General features: G+C 36.9%; 2 protein-coding genes across 2 annotated transcripts in view; both read right to left on the reverse strand.

Moving 5' to 3' along the window:
• The window catches only part of LOC114364222 (mucin-2), a 63,968-nt gene that overhangs the window by 16,931 nt on the left and 27,787 nt on the right, over positions 1–19,250 (reverse strand). The gene's annotated exons all lie outside the window — the stretch shown is intronic.
• On the reverse strand, positions 5,460–9,461 carry LOC114364226 (uncharacterized). Its single transcript, XM_028320301.1, has 3 exons — positions 9,181–9,461; positions 6,977–7,189; positions 5,460–5,908 (listed from the first exon to the last, which is right to left on the reverse strand). Exons 1-3 carry the CDS (start codon positions 9,409–9,411, stop codon positions 5,558–5,560), a joined length of 795 nt encoding a protein of 264 aa, XP_028176102.1. The 5' UTR covers positions 9,412–9,461; the 3' UTR covers positions 5,460–5,557.

The following is a 19,250-nucleotide window of genomic DNA, read 5'->3' on the forward strand; positions in this document are numbered from 1 at the left end:
GGACTTTTAGTTAAAAAATAGGAGTTTGAGGTGTATTTTATGCCTGGTGGATAAAAAAAATTAGGCCACCCCTAATAGGCGTTTGACCCATTTGAGTTAAAATAAGACGTACCAAATTAAAAGTCACAAAAATAGGGGTGACCTAATTTTTTTTGTCTATCATCCTTAACGTTCTGTATTCACAAACATTACTATGAGGTCTCACAGTGCGCGTGGACGCACAGGGTGACACACGAACCAATCACAGAGCTCTATTCAAGGCTGTGCGCAAGTGCTGTGCGTTCGATTTGCTGCTTTACATAAACAAGCAGGGATTGCATCGTTTGTGAATACGGGCGTAAATGTATGACAGATTGTACAGTGCCCCTAGCTACTACTTTAAAGAACTAAAATCTTCATAGATTTTTTTACGTACTCGCTGGCGAGTATGCCTAACGTAAACTCATGGCAAGCACACTGATATTTAATATTAAATCAAGTAACACAGAGTAAGTACTATAATAATACAGATTAGGCAAGCCAACGGATTAGGGGAGTTCCGTGCGGATCTTCATGACTATTAGGGATAATATACTTCAGCTCTGGAAGAAACGAAAGGAAAATGGAAAGAAGCAGACTCATTAATAACGAATCACATGCGCAATTAGCGGGAAGCCTCTTAACGGAGTCCATTAAAAGGGACTTCCTTGTTACTATACAGGGCTATATAAAATATTATCCTCTATACCTATTTAACTAGCAGCCTTTATCACAAACTAACCTGTGGATCCCGTTTTACCCCCTCAGGGGTTGTATTTTTAAAAATCCCGTCTTAGTGAGCACCTACGTTCTAAAATAACCTCCATGCAAAATTTGAGACTCTTAGCACTTGTAGTTTCTGAGATTTCGTGATGAGTGTGTCAGTCAGTGAACTTTCGCTTTTTTATAGGTGTATAGATTGTCCTCTATACCTACCTATTTATCTAGAAGCTTTTCTCACAAATAAAGAAACATTGACAACATTTCTGGGTGTTTTTAACTTTTTAATGCGTGCTGATTTTGGGGTTGCCCCGTAAGTGTCCTTTTCGTACAAGTATTTATTGTAATGCGTGGAATACGCACGCGGGATAATAAATACTAGTATGAAAAGGACACTTTCGGGTGTCACGCATGTGGGGCAATCCGGACCATATTAAAAACACCCTTAGGCTGAGTTGCACCACCCAACTTTGACCGTAACTATGACGATAACCGGTGCTTTTTGTATGGAGTTTGACAGATTTTTGACATTTGTTAAAGATGGTGCAACCAACCCAGCCGTAGAGTTTAGGGAGTTTATCAAAACTATCTTATGCAAAGCGAAATATCGTTAAGGATACTGAGATAGTGTGATAAGAAATATTGTGACGTCAAGAATAGACGGTTTGATTTTGTTTTTGTCAACTTTAAACATTCATTGACCGGTTGGTAGCGGCCTGCGTTCTGCGCCTTCCTGCTACCTTTATGATGTCATCGGTCCACCTTGTGGATGGACATCTCACGCTGCGTTTTCCGGGCGGCCTCCACTCCACACACATGGAAATCATTGGGGGAGGAGTATGTTCAGCAGTGGACGTCCTATAGCTGAAATGATAATGATGATGATGATGATGAAACATTCATTAGAGTCATCAGCTACAACCGTACTCAAAGAAATACTCTGTATAAAAAGCTTCAAAAACAAGATTACTACCATACACCTAAGTAGGTAGCTCTCACGGTTACAGAACCATACTTTCAGTTCTACGCTTTTTCCTTTTACCAAGTTTTAATTACAAAGGGTTGTTTATCCAGCCCGCTTGAATAATTTAGTGTAAGATTATGATCTTTTAAAGATGTTCGCGTAATTTTCTATTATCAGTCAAGGCTATCTTATCAGTATTAAATGCTAGCCGTGCCCGCGACTTCGTACGCGTGAAAATAGTTTGAATAACATTTCCCGTTTTTGCAACATTTTTCAAAAACTGTTTTGGTTGTAGGGTGATGTTATTTAGCCTTAAACCTTGAAATATTTTTTCAAATCGGACCAGATTAGTGCGTTCAAGTAAACAAACTCTTCATAGAATAGATTACGAGAGTAGAGTGAAAAAATTTTAACTACGAGAACAGGCCCTATTTGAAAAAATCTTTCACCATTAGAATCTTATATTATTTCTTACTAGCTTTCCGCCCGCGGCTTCGCACGCGGAATTTTGTCTGTCACAGAAAAACCTTATCGCGCGCGTCCCTGTTTTAAAACCGGGATAAAAACAATCCTATGTCCTTTCCCGGGACTCAAACTATCTCTATGCCAAATTCGATCGAAATCGATTACGTGGTTTAGGCGTGAAAGCAAGACAAACAGACAGAGTTACTTTCGCATTTTATAGTATAGAAGTATAGATGAACATAGGCGGCGAAGTTCGCTATTAAATATGATATAATAGGTATTTTCATATAGCCATGTGGCATGTATACCAGGGTATTTGGGTCATGTATACGCTAGGATGCGGCAATGTGAACAATAACATACATATATTATGTAGTTTCAGTCGTTTCATGTACGAAGGGCAGTTCGTCCTAATGATGGGGTGTACAGTTTTTCCTGGTATTTCTTCTTACATAGTTATCTGTGTGCGCAAAACACGAGAACTTTTGGACCAATAGAGCATTTTTTTAAATAATCGTGATATTCTAAGGAAGGTTATGATAAGAAAATGTATTAAAGTTTTTTATAGGAATAATGCGGAACAAACAGTACGTCATTTTCTGTATGGGATGTGGATTTCTACAGGGATATTATTAGTCCAGTCAATGAATGCTTTAACAACGGTGTAGAGAGAAATCCTTGGAACACAATTTCTGACCTCGGGACTTTATTTAGACTAGTTAGGAGGTGAACATAGTAAAAGTCCCCGCCCTTAGCCCTTAAGCCGGTGGGGAGAGGGGGGTTTAAAGGTACCTCTTTTCGGTTTTTCGCTTAATCCTCGGAAACTATACGTTCTAGTGACATGTCTACTATGAACCAAAAAAAGCTTATTCAATTTGCTACAGGTGAGACAGTCAAGTTTTTCTATATCTTGTATAGTTTTCGCGGTATCTGCTCTAGAAGGTCTGTAATATTGGAAATTTTAATTTTGTCTTACATGTTCCTATCAGGAGAAAATCGACTAAATCAACATTAAGCAAACATTATAGACATGCGGGAGCATGTTAAGCCTAGTTCCAGGGAGGGGACTGCATCGTGCGTATATTTAGACGAACTAATTGCTGCCACTTTTGACTCCTCATCACTCAAAAAGCACTGTGAATTAACACTTCAAATTAGGCTCATGTGTTGAGACTTGCAAGATAAACATCAGCTTCAAATTTCATAAATATACCTCAAATGGTTATTTAGGTATTCCCGCATGTCTAGAATATTAGCTCAATGTTGATTTAGTTGATTTTCTCCTGATGGAAACATGTAAGACAAAAATAAAATTTCCAATATTACAGACCTTCTAGAGCAGTTGCCGCGAAAACTATACAAGATATAGAAAAACTTGACTGTCTCACCTGTAGCAAATTGAATAAGCTTTTTTTGGTTCATAGTAGCCATGTCAATAGGACGTATAGTTTCCGAGGATTAAGCGAAAAACCGAAAAGTGGTACCTTTAAACCCCCCTCTCGCCGCCGGCTTAAGGGCTAAGGGCGGGGACTTTTACTATGTTCACCTCCTAACTAGTCTAAATAAAGTCCCGAGGTCAGAAATTGTGTTCCAGGGATTTCCATCTATAATGCTTTATTGACTGGACTATATCGTATTATGATGATGGTAAAGAAAGAAAGTCTTTCCAGTTCACAATAAAACCTAATCCTTTTTGATAAACCTAAATTATACTTTTTGGTTCATTAGTATCAAAGCGCTATTTTAAAAAAAAAGAAATAGACAGAAAATACAAAGGTGTTTTACCAACAAAGGAAAAAGACAATCACCAATTTTGGTATTCAATCCTATCCACGCTTCAAGAATGAGTATGTAACCTACGCTACGAGAACATCGTAGTCGTCTACGTACTACGGCTATGCTACGCACGTAGCTTCCTCAATCCGCGTCGAGGGGGTATCAAAATGAATTATGTGCCCACAGGGTACGCTGGAGTGAGACTAAAAATAGGCACACGGTCGCTAATATTATGTACAGGCGACAGCACATCAAGCTATACATTTTCGTTGCAAACTCGCCCCTATCGCAACTACGTAAGATACCGCAGTGTTTACGTTGACGTGCTGTCGACCGTACTACCCGTTCGCGCTAAGTTTGCCGGTCTGTGGAATGCGCGTCAACCGCGATTAAACGCAATTAGTTAGTGACTAAACGCAATTAAGTGTCTTATTTTACGCAAAGACACAATTTTTATCAATATTATTATTTTTAATATAGTTTGTTATAGTTATAGACGCGTGACGTCATATCGCCAGCGGCAAACTTATCGCGAACGGATAGTAAGTACTTGTGTTTTTTTAGCCCAGGCGCAGACTACCGATTTTCAGTCGGCTTATATTTGGACCCCATTCTAATTTGTTTTTTATCGCAAGTTTCGTCACTTACTCCATGACCATGGCGCTTGCAACAGCGCCGAAATATCGGAAACTCAAAATTAAGTAGCAATCCCGTCAGAAATAATAATTAAGTTTTCTTCGTTAATTATAACAAAATAAATATCGGCTATGCTTTGTAGACTATACTACTAATCAGGAATAAAAAGTAATAAAACTAGGTAATTGGTTATAAAATTTTAATTAAAATACATATTTTTCATTTTATACATACGACTCTGGGTTATTACATTACATTTACCTACGTTCATCTACTAAATAAAATTGTAAAAAAATAAATAATTGATTATCTATTAGGATAAAGAAATACATTATGTATTACAAAATGTTACATTTTATAATATAAGGACGTGGCACTTACTTTTACGAGTAGTTACATAAACACTATAGATAGAAGAAATTTGTGTAGTAATATTTGACTATGTATACATTTTTATATGTTACCGACTAACGTAAAGTGTAAATTGGTTAAGTCATAGGTTAAGTGTAAAGTGTAAAATTGTATTTGTATGTTGATTAGAACGTTAATTTTTAAGTGTCTAATGCCCGTTTTCACCATCAATCCCTATTTTTAAAGTGATCCCTATGAAAATAAAATTCATGTTATGTGTTACCATTGGGATCACTTAAAAATTAGGAATTGATTAACGCATAATGTATAATGCGTAAAGATAGTAGTCATGTAGAATGCTTTGAGTATTGATTTAATGATCTAAATAAGGTAACTAGTAGGTACATTTTATAGATGTAGTAGGGGATACTGAGGAGAGTTGTGTGAGCTCGCAACAACGTGCATTTGTTGGCTCGAGACTTGAACTAAAATCACGCAATGTTACGAGCTCACTAGTTAGTAGGTAGTTGATAAGTTCCAAAAAATCGAATGTCACAACTCTCCTCTCTAGATCTCCCCTAGTAATGTGGAATATTTTAATATTGATTCAAGGACCTGTACTGGACCTTACAGGAATTCGTTGACGGGTTGTGGCAGCACCAAAGATTCCTCAGTCAACCTATCTAACCTTCCAAAATAAATAACATCGGATATTAACTTCTGTGCTATAATAACTTGACGGTTATTCAACTTTTGGAGTTGAACGCTTATTGATTTTCCTATAATGTCCCAATCGTCGTCCTTGGTTTGGTCATACTGAACTGATTTATCAGCTTTTTCTACTATTACTTGGTCGTTTATTTGTTTCTCAGGTGTTTTTTCTTTAATATGCTTACATTTCTTCTTGTGTGGCATATAATTATTGTTATCAGCATATTCTCTTTCGTTAATATTTACTTCTTCGACTGACGATGCCTCCTGAAAGGTTTAACAACATTATATCTTATTCAATAGGAAGGGGACATGGAATACAATTAATTCAAAAGTATTATTGACAAAAGAAATTAAAATTAGTATATTATTGGTAATGTTAGCATGCCTATTAGCTCAGTAAAAAACTGCATTAATTTCTGAATAAGTTAATAAGTTAACACTGATTTATAGAATAATAAATAAGAGAAAAACCTGTGCTAAGACAGATACTTATTAGTACACAGCTTTCGTATGCCAAATTGACAGCTGACAAGTGCTGACAACACTACAAAACGTCTTTTACCATCGTAATAAGATAAGGGTGAGGTTGAGAGAGGAGGTAACGCAATTAAGACCCTCATTCTGTGGCCATAGAATGCATATTGATCCCTAAGCATGACCAGTGTCAGGGGACTATGTGTCTTATGTGAATGGCATTCGGATAAAATTTAATGGTCCAGGATGAAATTCAGAATCAAAAAGGGTTGATTCTACTGTTCAAATACAATAACTGGCCGAGAAACCCATATCGCTGACCGGCTATTTTTATGGAAAAATACATTTCCTTTTTACATGTTATAAAAATGGCCGTAAATCATTGAGCAGTAAAGTCAGTCTTACCTTGGCTTTTGCACAAAACTAAGGTACATATCAGCAATCACGTTTAAAACTGGATTAAAGTCAACCATAGATACGATTCTGAGCATGAAAGCACATTGTAATCACAGGTTTGTCTCTGTTCTTAATATTTTGTAGTCTTAACTAGAATGTTATTGAATACTATGCTATAAATAGTTTCAAAAGGGCTTAACATAGGCAGGAAAGCTATACCAGCAGAGTGGGGTCCTTTTCAACTATTAACTAAAATGTCATTTTAATAAGTAAATTTATTCTGAGACCACATTTTACTAGGTGTAGTTTGGTAGTGTTGCCAGCAAAATACATAATTCAGATCTTAATTATTTCTACGTTATGATTTGGCTTGATGAAGCTGTCATCGCCTAGCTAGAGACAAAAGTTTCAAAATAAATAAAGATAAAAAAGTACTTTTTATAAAAATATACTTATACGTACTTCACTATCCCTGAGTATTGTACAGTCGTCCTCCATAAGTGCTTCTCTGTTATTACTATCCCTGAGTATCATACAGTCGTCCTCCATAAGTGCTTCTCTGTCCTTGATCATTGTACAATCGTCTTCCACCGCCTCACGCCGCATAAAATGGTACGCGTGATAGAACCATAGAGTTGGTTCGTAGATCTTGTCAGTTTGTTTTGCTTTTTGAACCTAAAACAGAGCAAAAAAGTTAACTGATGATTCCAAATTTTAAGTTTTTTTAAAGATTTTTTTTTATAATTTGAAATTGGAAAATAAGATTTTTTGGCTATGGCCACCCGCGCTATTAAATATAGAATTTTAAAAGAATCTGCTGCGTTGCCTGTCCTGTAGTTTTTTTAGTAAGGGGAAGTTAAGGCTAGGGAAATGGAGTACACAAGCAAAGCATGACGTGTAGAACTTTTTAGGGCAGTAACACACGTCCCAAATGTAGTTTGCTCTACTTACGGAATAACATTTGCTCAAGCCCAGACTGTTACTGTTAACTTACCTAGATTGTTAGGTATGTTACCTATAGCAAATAAATAAATAAGCAATAAGGATTTACTTAAGATTTGAATAAGTAGTAACAGTGGGCTGAGTGTGAATTTAAAAAATGTATGAAAATTTTAGTTTTTGAACGTTGCCACTAGGGGCGTAGTTATTATTCTGTGGTAGTATGTATGCTGAAGAGATTTGAGCTCTCCTCACAGAATATTGGATCAACTTAACAAGGGTAATAATAATTACCAACTGAGCGTTAAATACTAGAGATGAAACGGATATCCGGTAACTATCCGGTAGGCCGGATATCCGGCCTAAATTTATTATCCGGCCGGATACCGGATAGTAACTCACTATCCGGCCGGATACCGGATATTAAAAAACTACGACAATTTCTTATTAATAAAATGAAATACATTAATCTTTGAGGTAAACAACATCAATAAAATGGCTTATAATAATTACGGCTTTTAGAGTCCAAAAAGTCACATTAAGGCCTTTAAAAAAACTAATTTCTTTTTCTGGGCTATTCACTCTAATGACGAATATGTCGGCGCCGGACACAGATGCTGCAAATTATTATTGATGATTAATAGTACCAATCTTAATATTATGTTATCCGTAGAAATCTGTAGAGCAGAAGGTTTGTGATTCCTAAACGTAACACCCGACTGATGCGCAGAAAAAGATAACTGTCAATCAGTTGTGTCATGTCAAGTGTGAGCAGGCGGCTGCGAGGTTATCTTTGAAAGCGTGTTGAGTTTGGTGGAACGTTAAATTGTAGGAAAAGTGATTGTCAACCATCCAAGATATTATCTCCTTGCCCGTTAACCCACGCCTATGGAGATTCCACCCCTAGAGTTCCTTCTGATAGAGACCCAGTGCCTTTAAATACATAAATAGTAAATATCTGTTAAGTCGAAATATTGCCAAATAAAATAGGCGATCTTTTTTTTTACTGATGGTCTGATGTCATGATGCAGTTCAGTCAGATTACGCAGCAAAGTAAACTAATTTAATTTTCGCTATTCAATCACACACTCACGATGGCAACCGAAATCGCCCGAATTGATCTGCCCCCTAGACAAGTGGCAAAATCTGACATTCTATTCGCACTGATTCGATTTTCGAAAAGTGTGACTAGTCTAGTCTACTAATAGACCCACTGATCGCGTTAGAAGCACCTGTGCGGCGCTAAACTCATCACGACATGCAACGAGACAATGGGCCAACTATCCGGCCGCCGGATATCCGGCTATCCGGCCTAGCAGCTGGCCGGATATCCGGTATCCGGTATCCGGCCAAACAACTATCCGTTTCATCTCTATTAAATACCACTGCTTAGTAAACTTCCCATATTGTTAAGAAATTTAAAGATCCAGATTAAATGAAGGATGATTAAAACGTGTGTAGGAGGGCGCACGTTAACACATATTTTATAAGCCTTGTCAGATATTTGTTTACAAATGAGTTTAAGTAAAAAGGTCTTATGTTCATAACATTAAGGCTGGGTTGCACCATCTTACTTTGACTTTTACAAACGTCAAAAATCTGTCAAACTCCATACAAAAAGCACCAGTTATCGCTATAGTTACCGTTAAAGTTAGGTGGTGCAACTCAGCCTAAGAGTAAAAGTCATACGAGTACCTATAACACAGATAAATGCTGATTTACCTTACCTTTCTCAACTCGTTAAAGTAACTGGTCCTCATATGTTCCAACTTCTTTTTTAGCATTTTTGTAGTAGCCTTAGGCTGTATTGTTTTGTATATATCTAGCAATACCCTGTACCCTTCATTCCTCAAGTGTTTGTTGTAGTATTTATCAGTGGAATTGTTCCATATGTAGGGCATCTCTTTAAGCGTTTCTATGAGGTTTAAGTACACTTCTTTTTCTCTAATTGTGGCCATTATAACTGAGTAATAACACTAAATCACAAACGAGTCCGCTCCCAGAGCGCTGCGCGCGCCGACTGGCGTGGCGTCCCTAACATGTCTAGTGATGTCCTGATGGATGACAAATCAAGTTATCGAATATCAACTCGCGTAACGAATGGGTCGTGTCGTCGTTGTGATAGGGGTGCGACTTGTAAGGCCAAGAATGTAGATGGTTCTCAGTTTTATCGATAAATAGATGGTAATGAGATTGATGTACAACCATCCGGGAACGTAGTATGATAGTAATATTGGTTAATTTCTTTCAATTACCCTGTCATCGTCCAAGAAGAAATCTCTTTACAGATAGAGGTAATCCCGCTAGTACTTTCTATATTTCTTATCTATATCTTATTAGGTATAAATAAAATCTGTACAAAAACTGACAAATAAAATAAGTAGTTAGTCATAGTAAAATAGAATGTAAACTAAATACGGATTATAGTGTCCTTCTATGGCCGTCGTTTTCTCGTTGACTAGATGTTAATCAGATCCAAAAGTTATTTTTGTAACTCACACCGTATTGAATCCTACGCAATACCTATTATCATTTGAACAAACATAACTCTGTCTCCGTGGACGTGTTTTTTATCGAACTCGATACATAATACTCGGCAAACCTATCACATCACTACTCCCCCACCCCAACTAGAAAGATCCACGAGTGAGGGATGCAAACAAGTACCTATAAGTCTGTGCCAGACAGCAGGCATGAATGGAGCAAAACAGAATCTGCTTTGTCCCCTTGTTTCAACCATTTATACTTAAACTAGCGGCCGCCCGCGACTTCGTACGTGGCGATCCCGTTTTAGCCCCTTTAAGGGCTGAATTTTGGAAAATCGCGTCTTAATGAGGAGCTACGTTCTAAAAGGAACCCCCATGCTTTTGAGACTCCTAGCATTTGTAGTTTCTGAGATTTCGTTATGAGTGAGTGAGTCAGTCAGTGACCGTTCGCTTTTTTTATGTGACAGGAGATTATACTTAGATATACATCAACCATTATTTTCAACATTTTACTGTGTTAGCAAGTTATTTATAAAATAAACAAAAAGAATAAACAACAGTGAACTGACCCTAAGTAGACAATCTAAAAATCATTATTATATTCTTCTGACACAAAAATAGTTTGTTCACATCACTAGGTACATAACAATTCAGTTAAAATATGTACTTTCAATATAGGTCAGCCTTATTTGTGAGCAAGATTGGAAATTCATTAACTATAGTGATTGTTTAGTCATACACCACAGTACAGTTTATGAAAATCGTGTCTTGTAACATGACCACGGGATAAAATTTATATTTTTTAAAATTAATTATTGACACTGCAAGAATGTATTTTAGATAATCCAGTGCTTCTGGTGTTGTACTTTCAGTCTGAGTTGCAACAAGTTGCTGACACTTTAAATACATAGGTATAACAAACGTTAGAATTTTGTCAAAGTCCATACAAAAATACCGATTATAGTTATAGTTACTGTTAAAGTTAAGAAGGTGCAACTGAGGCTAGTTATGCACTTTTTAAATTCACAAAAATGCATTTGGATTAAAATTTCATAAAGTGTAGAGCTAGTCATTTTACCTTAACTTACGGTATTCAATAAAACGACGAAGCACTTCGAGAAAAGATGCCCTAACTAGTCTTGGCGAGGGCACTCCCGTGCCCCCATATTTCCCATTACTTATTCAATGGCATTCGATATTTAAATGTTTGTATATTTAAAAAGAACAACAAGCATTTATACACACAAAGTTTCCCAATAAAAAACCTTTTGCTCCAGACTGGAGGGGATGAAGGGTGTTTCGTTTGCAAATGGAACTCCAGATTCCAGATTCGCAATGTCCGTTCAAAACAATTTCAATAGTTCACTGAGCAAGACCCTGTTGAATATACAAGAAATGTTCATTCAAATGTTCAACGAATTCCGATAGTTTTTCGAGTGAATGGTTATCCCGTCGAAAACATAAAATGTAAAATGAAAGCCAAGTTCAATATTATGATATATTATGTCTTGATTGTTGTCTTCTATGACAAAAGAAGTGAGATTTATTTATCGTATTTTAACACGCAGCATAAAATAGCACGTAAAATCTGGGGGCACGGCAGTGCCCCCACCAAGTCGAGCAAAAAAGCGGCACGGCCGTACCATCCTTTTCTCGAAGCAATTCAGGCCATTTTCGACCGCCTGTAACTTCGTTGTGGATAAAACTAGAAGGCTGAATTTTCATTAGCTATGCAGGAATTGTAAAGACACGGTATATTTAAAATTTCATTCAATTTGAACCAGTAGTTTAAGAATTATAACGGGTCAAAGTTACTTAATTTTGTCACTCACTGACTCACTGACTGACTCACTGACTGACTCACCGATCATCAAAACTCTAAGGCACTTCTAGCAGACCTAGAAGCTTCAAATTTGGAATATAAGTAGTGTTTGGTGTATGAATCAAGGAAAAACTAAAATATTTGGGGGCACGGTAGTGCAACCGCCAAGTCGAGTAAAATTTTTCAATTTCGGTCCAGTTTTCTAGATACATAACTGCTGTCTACAAAATACAAAAAGAAATGAGATCCCATCAAAAACAATACTTGTCAAAAAAACCAAGTCTCGCAACTCAGTTGTTCTACGGTAAAAAGTTGTGAGATCCATGTAATACCAAGTCCAGGCCAGGAAATCTTTAACGTTTTACATAAAATATTGACTTGGCCATCGCATGAAAACACGTGTAAATTAAATTATTTAGTGCGATGGCCAAGTCAATATATTTATGTAAAACGTTAAAGATTTCCTGGCCTGGACTTGGTATTACATGGATCTCACAACTTTTTACCGTAGAACAACTGAGTTGCGAGACTTGGTTTTTTTGACAAGTATTGTTTTTGATGGGATTAAGTTTTAGCGTAGTGAAACCCCTTAGATTATAAAACTGTTTCGTCATAAGACAAAATAATAATTCCTTACAATGTTAAATGTTAGTAGGTATAGTTGCTTTGTTGTTTGGCTATTAGATATTACTCGTATATTCGCAAGGACATAAATTCCCATTACTGGTGATCTAAATCCACCACTGAACACATATCTAAAGAAAAATCAATTTCCTATTCGTTTTATCATTTTATTGGAAGGCAATTCCACACTTAGACCCACGTCAGTGTCTCGAAACATGAACGTAAATGGAATACAGTTTTGTTATAAAATAAACGCGTCTTTTCTATTTACTTAAAGTTTGTTACGATTTCAGCATTTTTTTGCCTTTTTAATTAAGCTCAGTGCTCTCATTTTAAGTAAAACTTTTTTTTTATTGTGTATTCGTTTTATACTAGTGACTTGCCCTGGCTTCGTACGTGTGCTATGTATGTACTCATTTAAAACCTCCTGAATCAATATCTATTGCAGAAAACTGCATTAAAATCAGTTGAGAAGTTTAAAGATCTAAGCTATCAGCGACTTTATTATTAATCGACTTCAAAAACCGGCCAAGTGCGAGTCGGGCTCGCGCACAAAGGGTTCCGTAGCAGCAAATATAATAAACTTATTATGTCAATTTATACACCTGGTGAATGGAGCCTAAACTCTCCCGATATTTTGCCTTGTACTTTTATGTATGAATATTAATTTTATATATGTATTTATAAATATTCCGAGCTAAAGAGGTGGCAAAAGCAATGGCAAACAAACCACAATCAATAGTATTCGGTTGTCGCTGAACACTTGGAAACTGAATACATGACTCCGATAGATACGGAAACAAGGCTTTTACATATATTTTTTGCGATTTTCCTAGAACACCAACAAGACTATCGTACACACGCAGTATTCCATTAATGTAATAAATACAACTCCAGTGCCCCACTAATCCCACGTCACCGTCATAAATTACTTGAAGGTGCGTCTCATTTTTAGGTACAGGTTCAATCAGTTCAGGGTGTTGAAATAATTCTAGCTCACGCGGTCTAAATGATGTGCACCGAAGTAACTTTTCATGAAATGCGCGAACCACATCATCTTCGATATAGTTATTATAATTCAGAATGTAGGAAAACGTATTATCTAAAGTATCCATTGTTAGATGATATACAATAAGCTTTAGAAATTTTAAAAACCTGCTACGAAACACTAAAATTTGCACCAAAAACAAAGGAATTTATATTATTGGGGGATTTATTAGTACGTGACCGGTTTAATAGCACCTATTAAACCAGTATACCTACTTACTTATTTTTTATAATAGGTACAATTCAATATTAAAAAGTCTCAACGCCAAATTCGACTTGCGAAAGAAGTAAATGGGAACGATGAAATTCTCTTAGCGCGCACAAGTGACAACGACGTCTGCCCTCACGTGTCTGCCCGTTCGGGTCGACGCGGTTAGCTATCTTATCCCCGCTCCCGCGCGAGACCACGCCCCGCAACTCACGCGCTGCAGCGCAGCGAGCGACCGATCTTCTTGAATCGATGTAATAATAATCTATAGGATTAACGCGTTTTAAAAATATTGGTTCGATGGATATGTTTAACCTATTATTACTCAACAATCACATTTGTAATATTAAACTTTATCAAATGCACAATGTATTTAAGGTACATTACTGGATAAGGATTAATGGCGTATTGCTTGAATAAGCTAATATTTCTCGTAAAAAGTACCTACATTATAAAGATTTTATATCATCGCGGATTTTAAAAGGTGTACAATACTGTAGTATATTTTTTGATCTATCTTATAAGGTTCAGCCATCGTTTTCAGTGTAAGCACAATAACTTAACCAAAATTACAGTTAAATCAACCTATCTCAAAAACTATAAGAGATACTTTGATCAAACCAAAAATCGTTGAAAGAGTTAATTAGCATGCATCACCTCTATTTTTTTTAGAATTTTATACCCCGTAGTTATAAAAATAGAGGGGGGGGGACATACTTTTTACGACTTTGAGAGCTGATATCTCAAAAACCGTTCACTTTAAGAAAAATGTTTTTTAGAAAACTTTATATCATTTTAAAAGACCTTTCCATTGATACCCCACACGGGTATGTACATCGAAAAAAAAATTTTCATCCCTCAGTTACATGTATGGGGGGCCCCACCCCCAATTCTTTTTTTTACTATTTAGTGTCATAATTTTGTAGCGGTTCATACAACACATATTCCCATCAAATTTCATCACTGTAGTACTTATAGTTTCCGAGTAAATCGGCTGTGACAGACGGACAGACGGACAGACGGACAGACGGACAGACGGACAGACGGACAGACGGACAGACGGACATGACGAAACTATAAGGGTTCCGTTTTTGCCATTTTGGCTACGGAACCCTAAAAAGGAGGTTCTTATAATTATAGAACCTAGTAAAAGTAAAGATATGTAAATTTTTAACAAGACTTATTTATTAATCTAAACAAAGGAACGATTTTTTTGTTTATTGTTTTATTTTTAAAATATTACCATACAAAGCTGCACCTTATTAAGGGTGTATGTTTATTTTTTATTTGAGCACACAACCTTCGTTAACTTCGTTACCAAGTTACGAAGGGCCAGTGAATGTGTCAGTTACGTGGTAACGTCTTTTCGCTTCTTTAACGACCCTAACACATGTTATTTGATTCCGTATTACTTCCTGAAGTTATATAAAGGTACCAATAAAAGCCCTTCCTTTGAACGTGTGGGTGCCGGAAAATTTCCACGTATAAAACATATTGTTGGAGCTGAGGAAAATCTTATGGGCCTATAAGCTGTTCTTTCTTAAATGCTTTGGATTGCCTTGTGTTTAGTACGAGTATGGTCTATCGTAATTTATAGACTAACGCCCGTGTTCACAATCGATGCTTGACGATGAAAGCAGCAAATCGAACGCACAGCGCTGAATAGAGATTTGTGATTGGTTCGTGTGTCACCCTGTGCGTCCACGCGCACTGTGAGACCTCATAGTTAATGTTTGTGAATACGGGCGTAGCTGTCTTCGTGAACAGATAAGATTGTACGTTTTATTTGCACAAACTATGTAGGTAAACCTGCGACATTACAATAAAAATGTGAAAGTCACAATAGACACAAAAAATATGTTTTATAAAATGCTAAAAAGGTTATAAATAAAATATGACTGTCCTGATTAACCACCGGACAGTTTTTAACAGCCTATCTAATAAGTACCTACCCAATATGTACTTAACTGAAAATTTTTCAGTTACTTTCCAATACAAGTTATTCCTGCCACTGTATTTGTTATAATACAGGGTGTTTCCGCCAAACACCCTGTATAATACATTTTATGATGTGTTCGATCCCCCTAAACCCCATGTCAAGGATTTCTCCTGGAATTTGAGATGCTATTCATCGGCCATTTTGTATCGGATCACATAATTGGCCGAGGTCGGTGGAAAATTTTGGATCAAAATCTTCTTTATGAAAATCACAATACATTTTCTTTTGGCCAGAAAATTGTTGAGGTTAATTTATGAATTTATGAGGATTTACTGGGATGTACGTGGGACGTATTCACAAACATTACTATGAGGTCTCACAGCGCACGTGAACGCACAGGGTGACACACGAACCAATCGCAGTGCTCTATTCAACGCTGTGTGTTCGATTTGCTGCTTCACTTAAGCAAGCGTCGTTAGTGAATACGGGCGTTTGGTACTTCCAAAATTCCTTATTCGAAAAGAAGAATGCGACTGAATAAGGATCCCTAAGGCTGAGTTGCACTGCACCATCTTACTTTAACTTTGACAAACGTCAAAAATTTGTCAAACTCCATACAAAATACACCGGTTATCGCTATAGTTACGGTTAAAGTTAGTTGATGCAACTCAGCCTAAGTCTTTTTAGGGTTCCGTAGCCAAAATGGCAAAAACGGAACCCTTATAGTTTCGTCATGTCCGTCTGTCCGTCTGTCCGTCTGTCCGTCTGTCCGTCTGTCACAGCCGATTTACTCGGAAACTATAAGTACTACAGTGATGAAATTTGATGGGAATATGTGTTGTATGAACCGCTACAAAATTATGACACTAAATAGTAAAAAAAAGAATTGGGGGTGGGGCCCCCCATACATGTAACTGAGGGATGAAAATTTTTTTTTCGATGTACATACCCGTGTGGGGTATCAATGGAAAGGTCTTTTAAAATGATATAAAGTTTTCTAAAAAACATTTTTCTTAAAGTGAACGGTTTTTGAGATATCAGCTCTCAAAGTCGTAAAAAGTATGTCCCCCCCCCTCTATTTTTATAACTACGGGGTATAAAATTCTAAAAAAAATAGAGGTGATGCATGCTAATTAACTCTTTCAACGATTTTTGGTTTGATCAAAGTATCTCTTATAGTTTTTGAGATAGGTTGATTTAACTGTAATTTTGGTTAAGTTATTGTGCTTACACTGAAAACGATGGCTGAACCTTATAAGATAGATCAAAAAATATACTACAGTATTGTACACCTTTTAAAATCCGCGATGATATAAAATCTTTATAATGTAGGTACTTTTTACGAGAAATATTAGCTTATTCAAGCAATACGCCATTAATCCTTATCCAGTAATGTACCTTAAATACATTGTGCATTTGATAAAGTTTAATATTACAAATGTGATTGTTGAGTAATAATAGGTTAAACATATCCATCGAACCAATATTTTTAAAACGCGTTAATCCTATAGATTATTATTACATCGATTCAAGAAGATCGGTCGCTCGCTGCGCTGCAGCGCGTGAGTTGCGGGGCGTGGTCTCGCGCGGGAGCGGGGATAAGATAGCTAACCGCGTCGACCCGAACGGGCAGACACGTGAGGGCAGACGTCGTTGTCACTTGTGCGCGCTAAGAGAATTTCATCGTTCCCATTTACTTCTTTCGCAAGTCGAATTTGGCGTTGAGACTTTTTAATATTGAATTGTACCTATTATAAAAAATAAGTAAGTAGGTATACTGGTTTAATAGGTGCTATTAAACCGGTCACGTACTAATAAATCCCCCAATAATATAAATTCCTTTGTTTTTGGTGCAAATTTTAGTGTTTCGTAGCAGGTTTTTAAAATTTCTAAAGCTTATTGTATATCATCTAACAATGGATACTTTAGATAATACGTTTTCCTACATTCTGAATTATAATAACTATATCGAAGATGATGTGGTTCGCGCATTTCATGAAAAGTTACTTCGGTGCACATCATTTAGACCGCGTGAGCTAGAATTATTTCAACACCCTGAACTGATTGAACCTGTACCTAAAAATGAGACGCACCTTCAAGTAATTTATGACGGTGACGTGGGATTAGTGGGGCACTGGAGTTGTATTTATTACATTAATGGAATACTGCGTGTGTACGATAGTCTTGTTGGTGTTCTAGGAAAATCGCAAAAAATATATGTAAAAGCCTTGTTTCCGTATCTATCGGAGTCATGTATTCAGTTTCCAAGTGTTCAGCGACAACCGAATACTATTGATTGTGGTTTGTTTGCCATTGCTTTTGCCACCTCTTTTGAAACTAAACTCGTAAGGTTGTATTGTTTGCAGGGGACGCTCCAGAAACACAATGAAAGACAGAATCAATTTGTTTTATCCCGAAAATAACAAGACAAACATCCGGGCTGTTTGAGCTGGATTTGAGACCCGGATGAAATACGTAAAGTAATGGACACTGCGAATATAGCAACATTTTTGGGGTCCGTACACAAAAGAGGTCTTTAGACATAAACAAAATCAAATCAATCAATTTTAGGCATTTTTAGGCGTAGTGACCACTCACTGAAATCTATATTTAAAAAAGCGAAAGGTCACCGACTGACTGACTCACTCATTCATTACGAAATCTCAGAAACTACAAGTGCTAGGAGTCTTTAACTTTGCATGGGGGTTCCTTTTAGAACATAGGTGCTCATTAAGACGGTATTATGCAAAATTCAATCCCCACGGTAAAACGGGGCCCACGCGTACGAAGTCGCGGGTGGCGTTAGTACATAATATAGACCTTTTAAGAAAGCTCTTAGTGGCATATCGTACGGACAGGGCTATGTGTGTTTGTTTGGTCTCAGACCCGTTCGCCCCCTAAGTTTCGCTCTCATACTATAAATGAACCCTGTATTTAAGTCATTTTTAGGCAAAGAGGCGAAAGATCCGGTCGATCAAGTGCGAGACCGTTTCTGTACGAGATTGAATCAGAAATGAGCAGAAACACTGACCTATCCCGATTGATTAGCAAGCTGAAGTGGCAAAAGGCACATCGCCACTTCAGTTTCTGTTTAATTGCAAATGGTTGGCTTGGGTTTAAAAAAAAAACCGGCCAAGTGCGAGTCGGGCTCGCGCACAAAGGGTTCCGTAGCAGCAAATATAATAAACTTATTATGTCAATTTATACACCTGGTGAATGGAGCCTAAACTCTCCCGATATTTTGCCTTGTACTTTTATGTATGAATATTAATTTTATATATGTATTTATAAATATTCCGAGCTAAAGAGGTGGCAAAAGCAATGGCAAACAAACCACAATCAATAGTATTCGGTTGTCGCTGAACACTTGGAAACTGAATACATGACTCCGATAGATACGGAAACAAGGCTTTTACATATATTTTTTGCGATTTTCCTAGAACACCAACAAGACTATCGTACACACGCAGTATTCCATTAATGTAATAAATACAACTCCAGTGCCCCACTAATCCCACGTCACCGTCATAAATTACTTGAAGGTGCGTCTCATTTTTAGGTACAGGTTCAATCAGTTCAGGGTGTTGAAATAATTCTAGCTCACGCGGTCTAAATGATGTGCACCGAAGTAACTTTTCATGAAATGCGCGAACCACATCATCTTCGATATA

This window comes from Ostrinia furnacalis, unplaced genomic scaffold, assembly GCF_004193835.3.
Source record: "Ostrinia furnacalis isolate ACB-3 unplaced genomic scaffold, ASM419383v2 OfSCF0416, whole genome shotgun sequence".
Classification (NCBI taxonomy): Eukaryota; Metazoa; Arthropoda; class Insecta; order Lepidoptera; family Crambidae; genus Ostrinia; species Ostrinia furnacalis.

Coding starts and splice junctions, on each gene's coding strand:
- LOC114364226 (XM_028320301.1), bottom strand. CDS start 9,411: ATGGCCACAATTAGAGAAAAAGAAGTGTACTTAAACCTCATAGAAACG. Junction 7,190..9,180: donor ACTTTAACGAGTTGAGAAAG/GTAAGGTAAATC, acceptor GCTCTGTTTTAG/GTTCAAAAAGCAAAACAAAC. Junction 5,909..6,976: donor CAATACTCAGGGATAGTGAA/GTACGTATAAGT, acceptor TAAACCTTTCAG/GAGGCATCGTCAGTCGAAGA.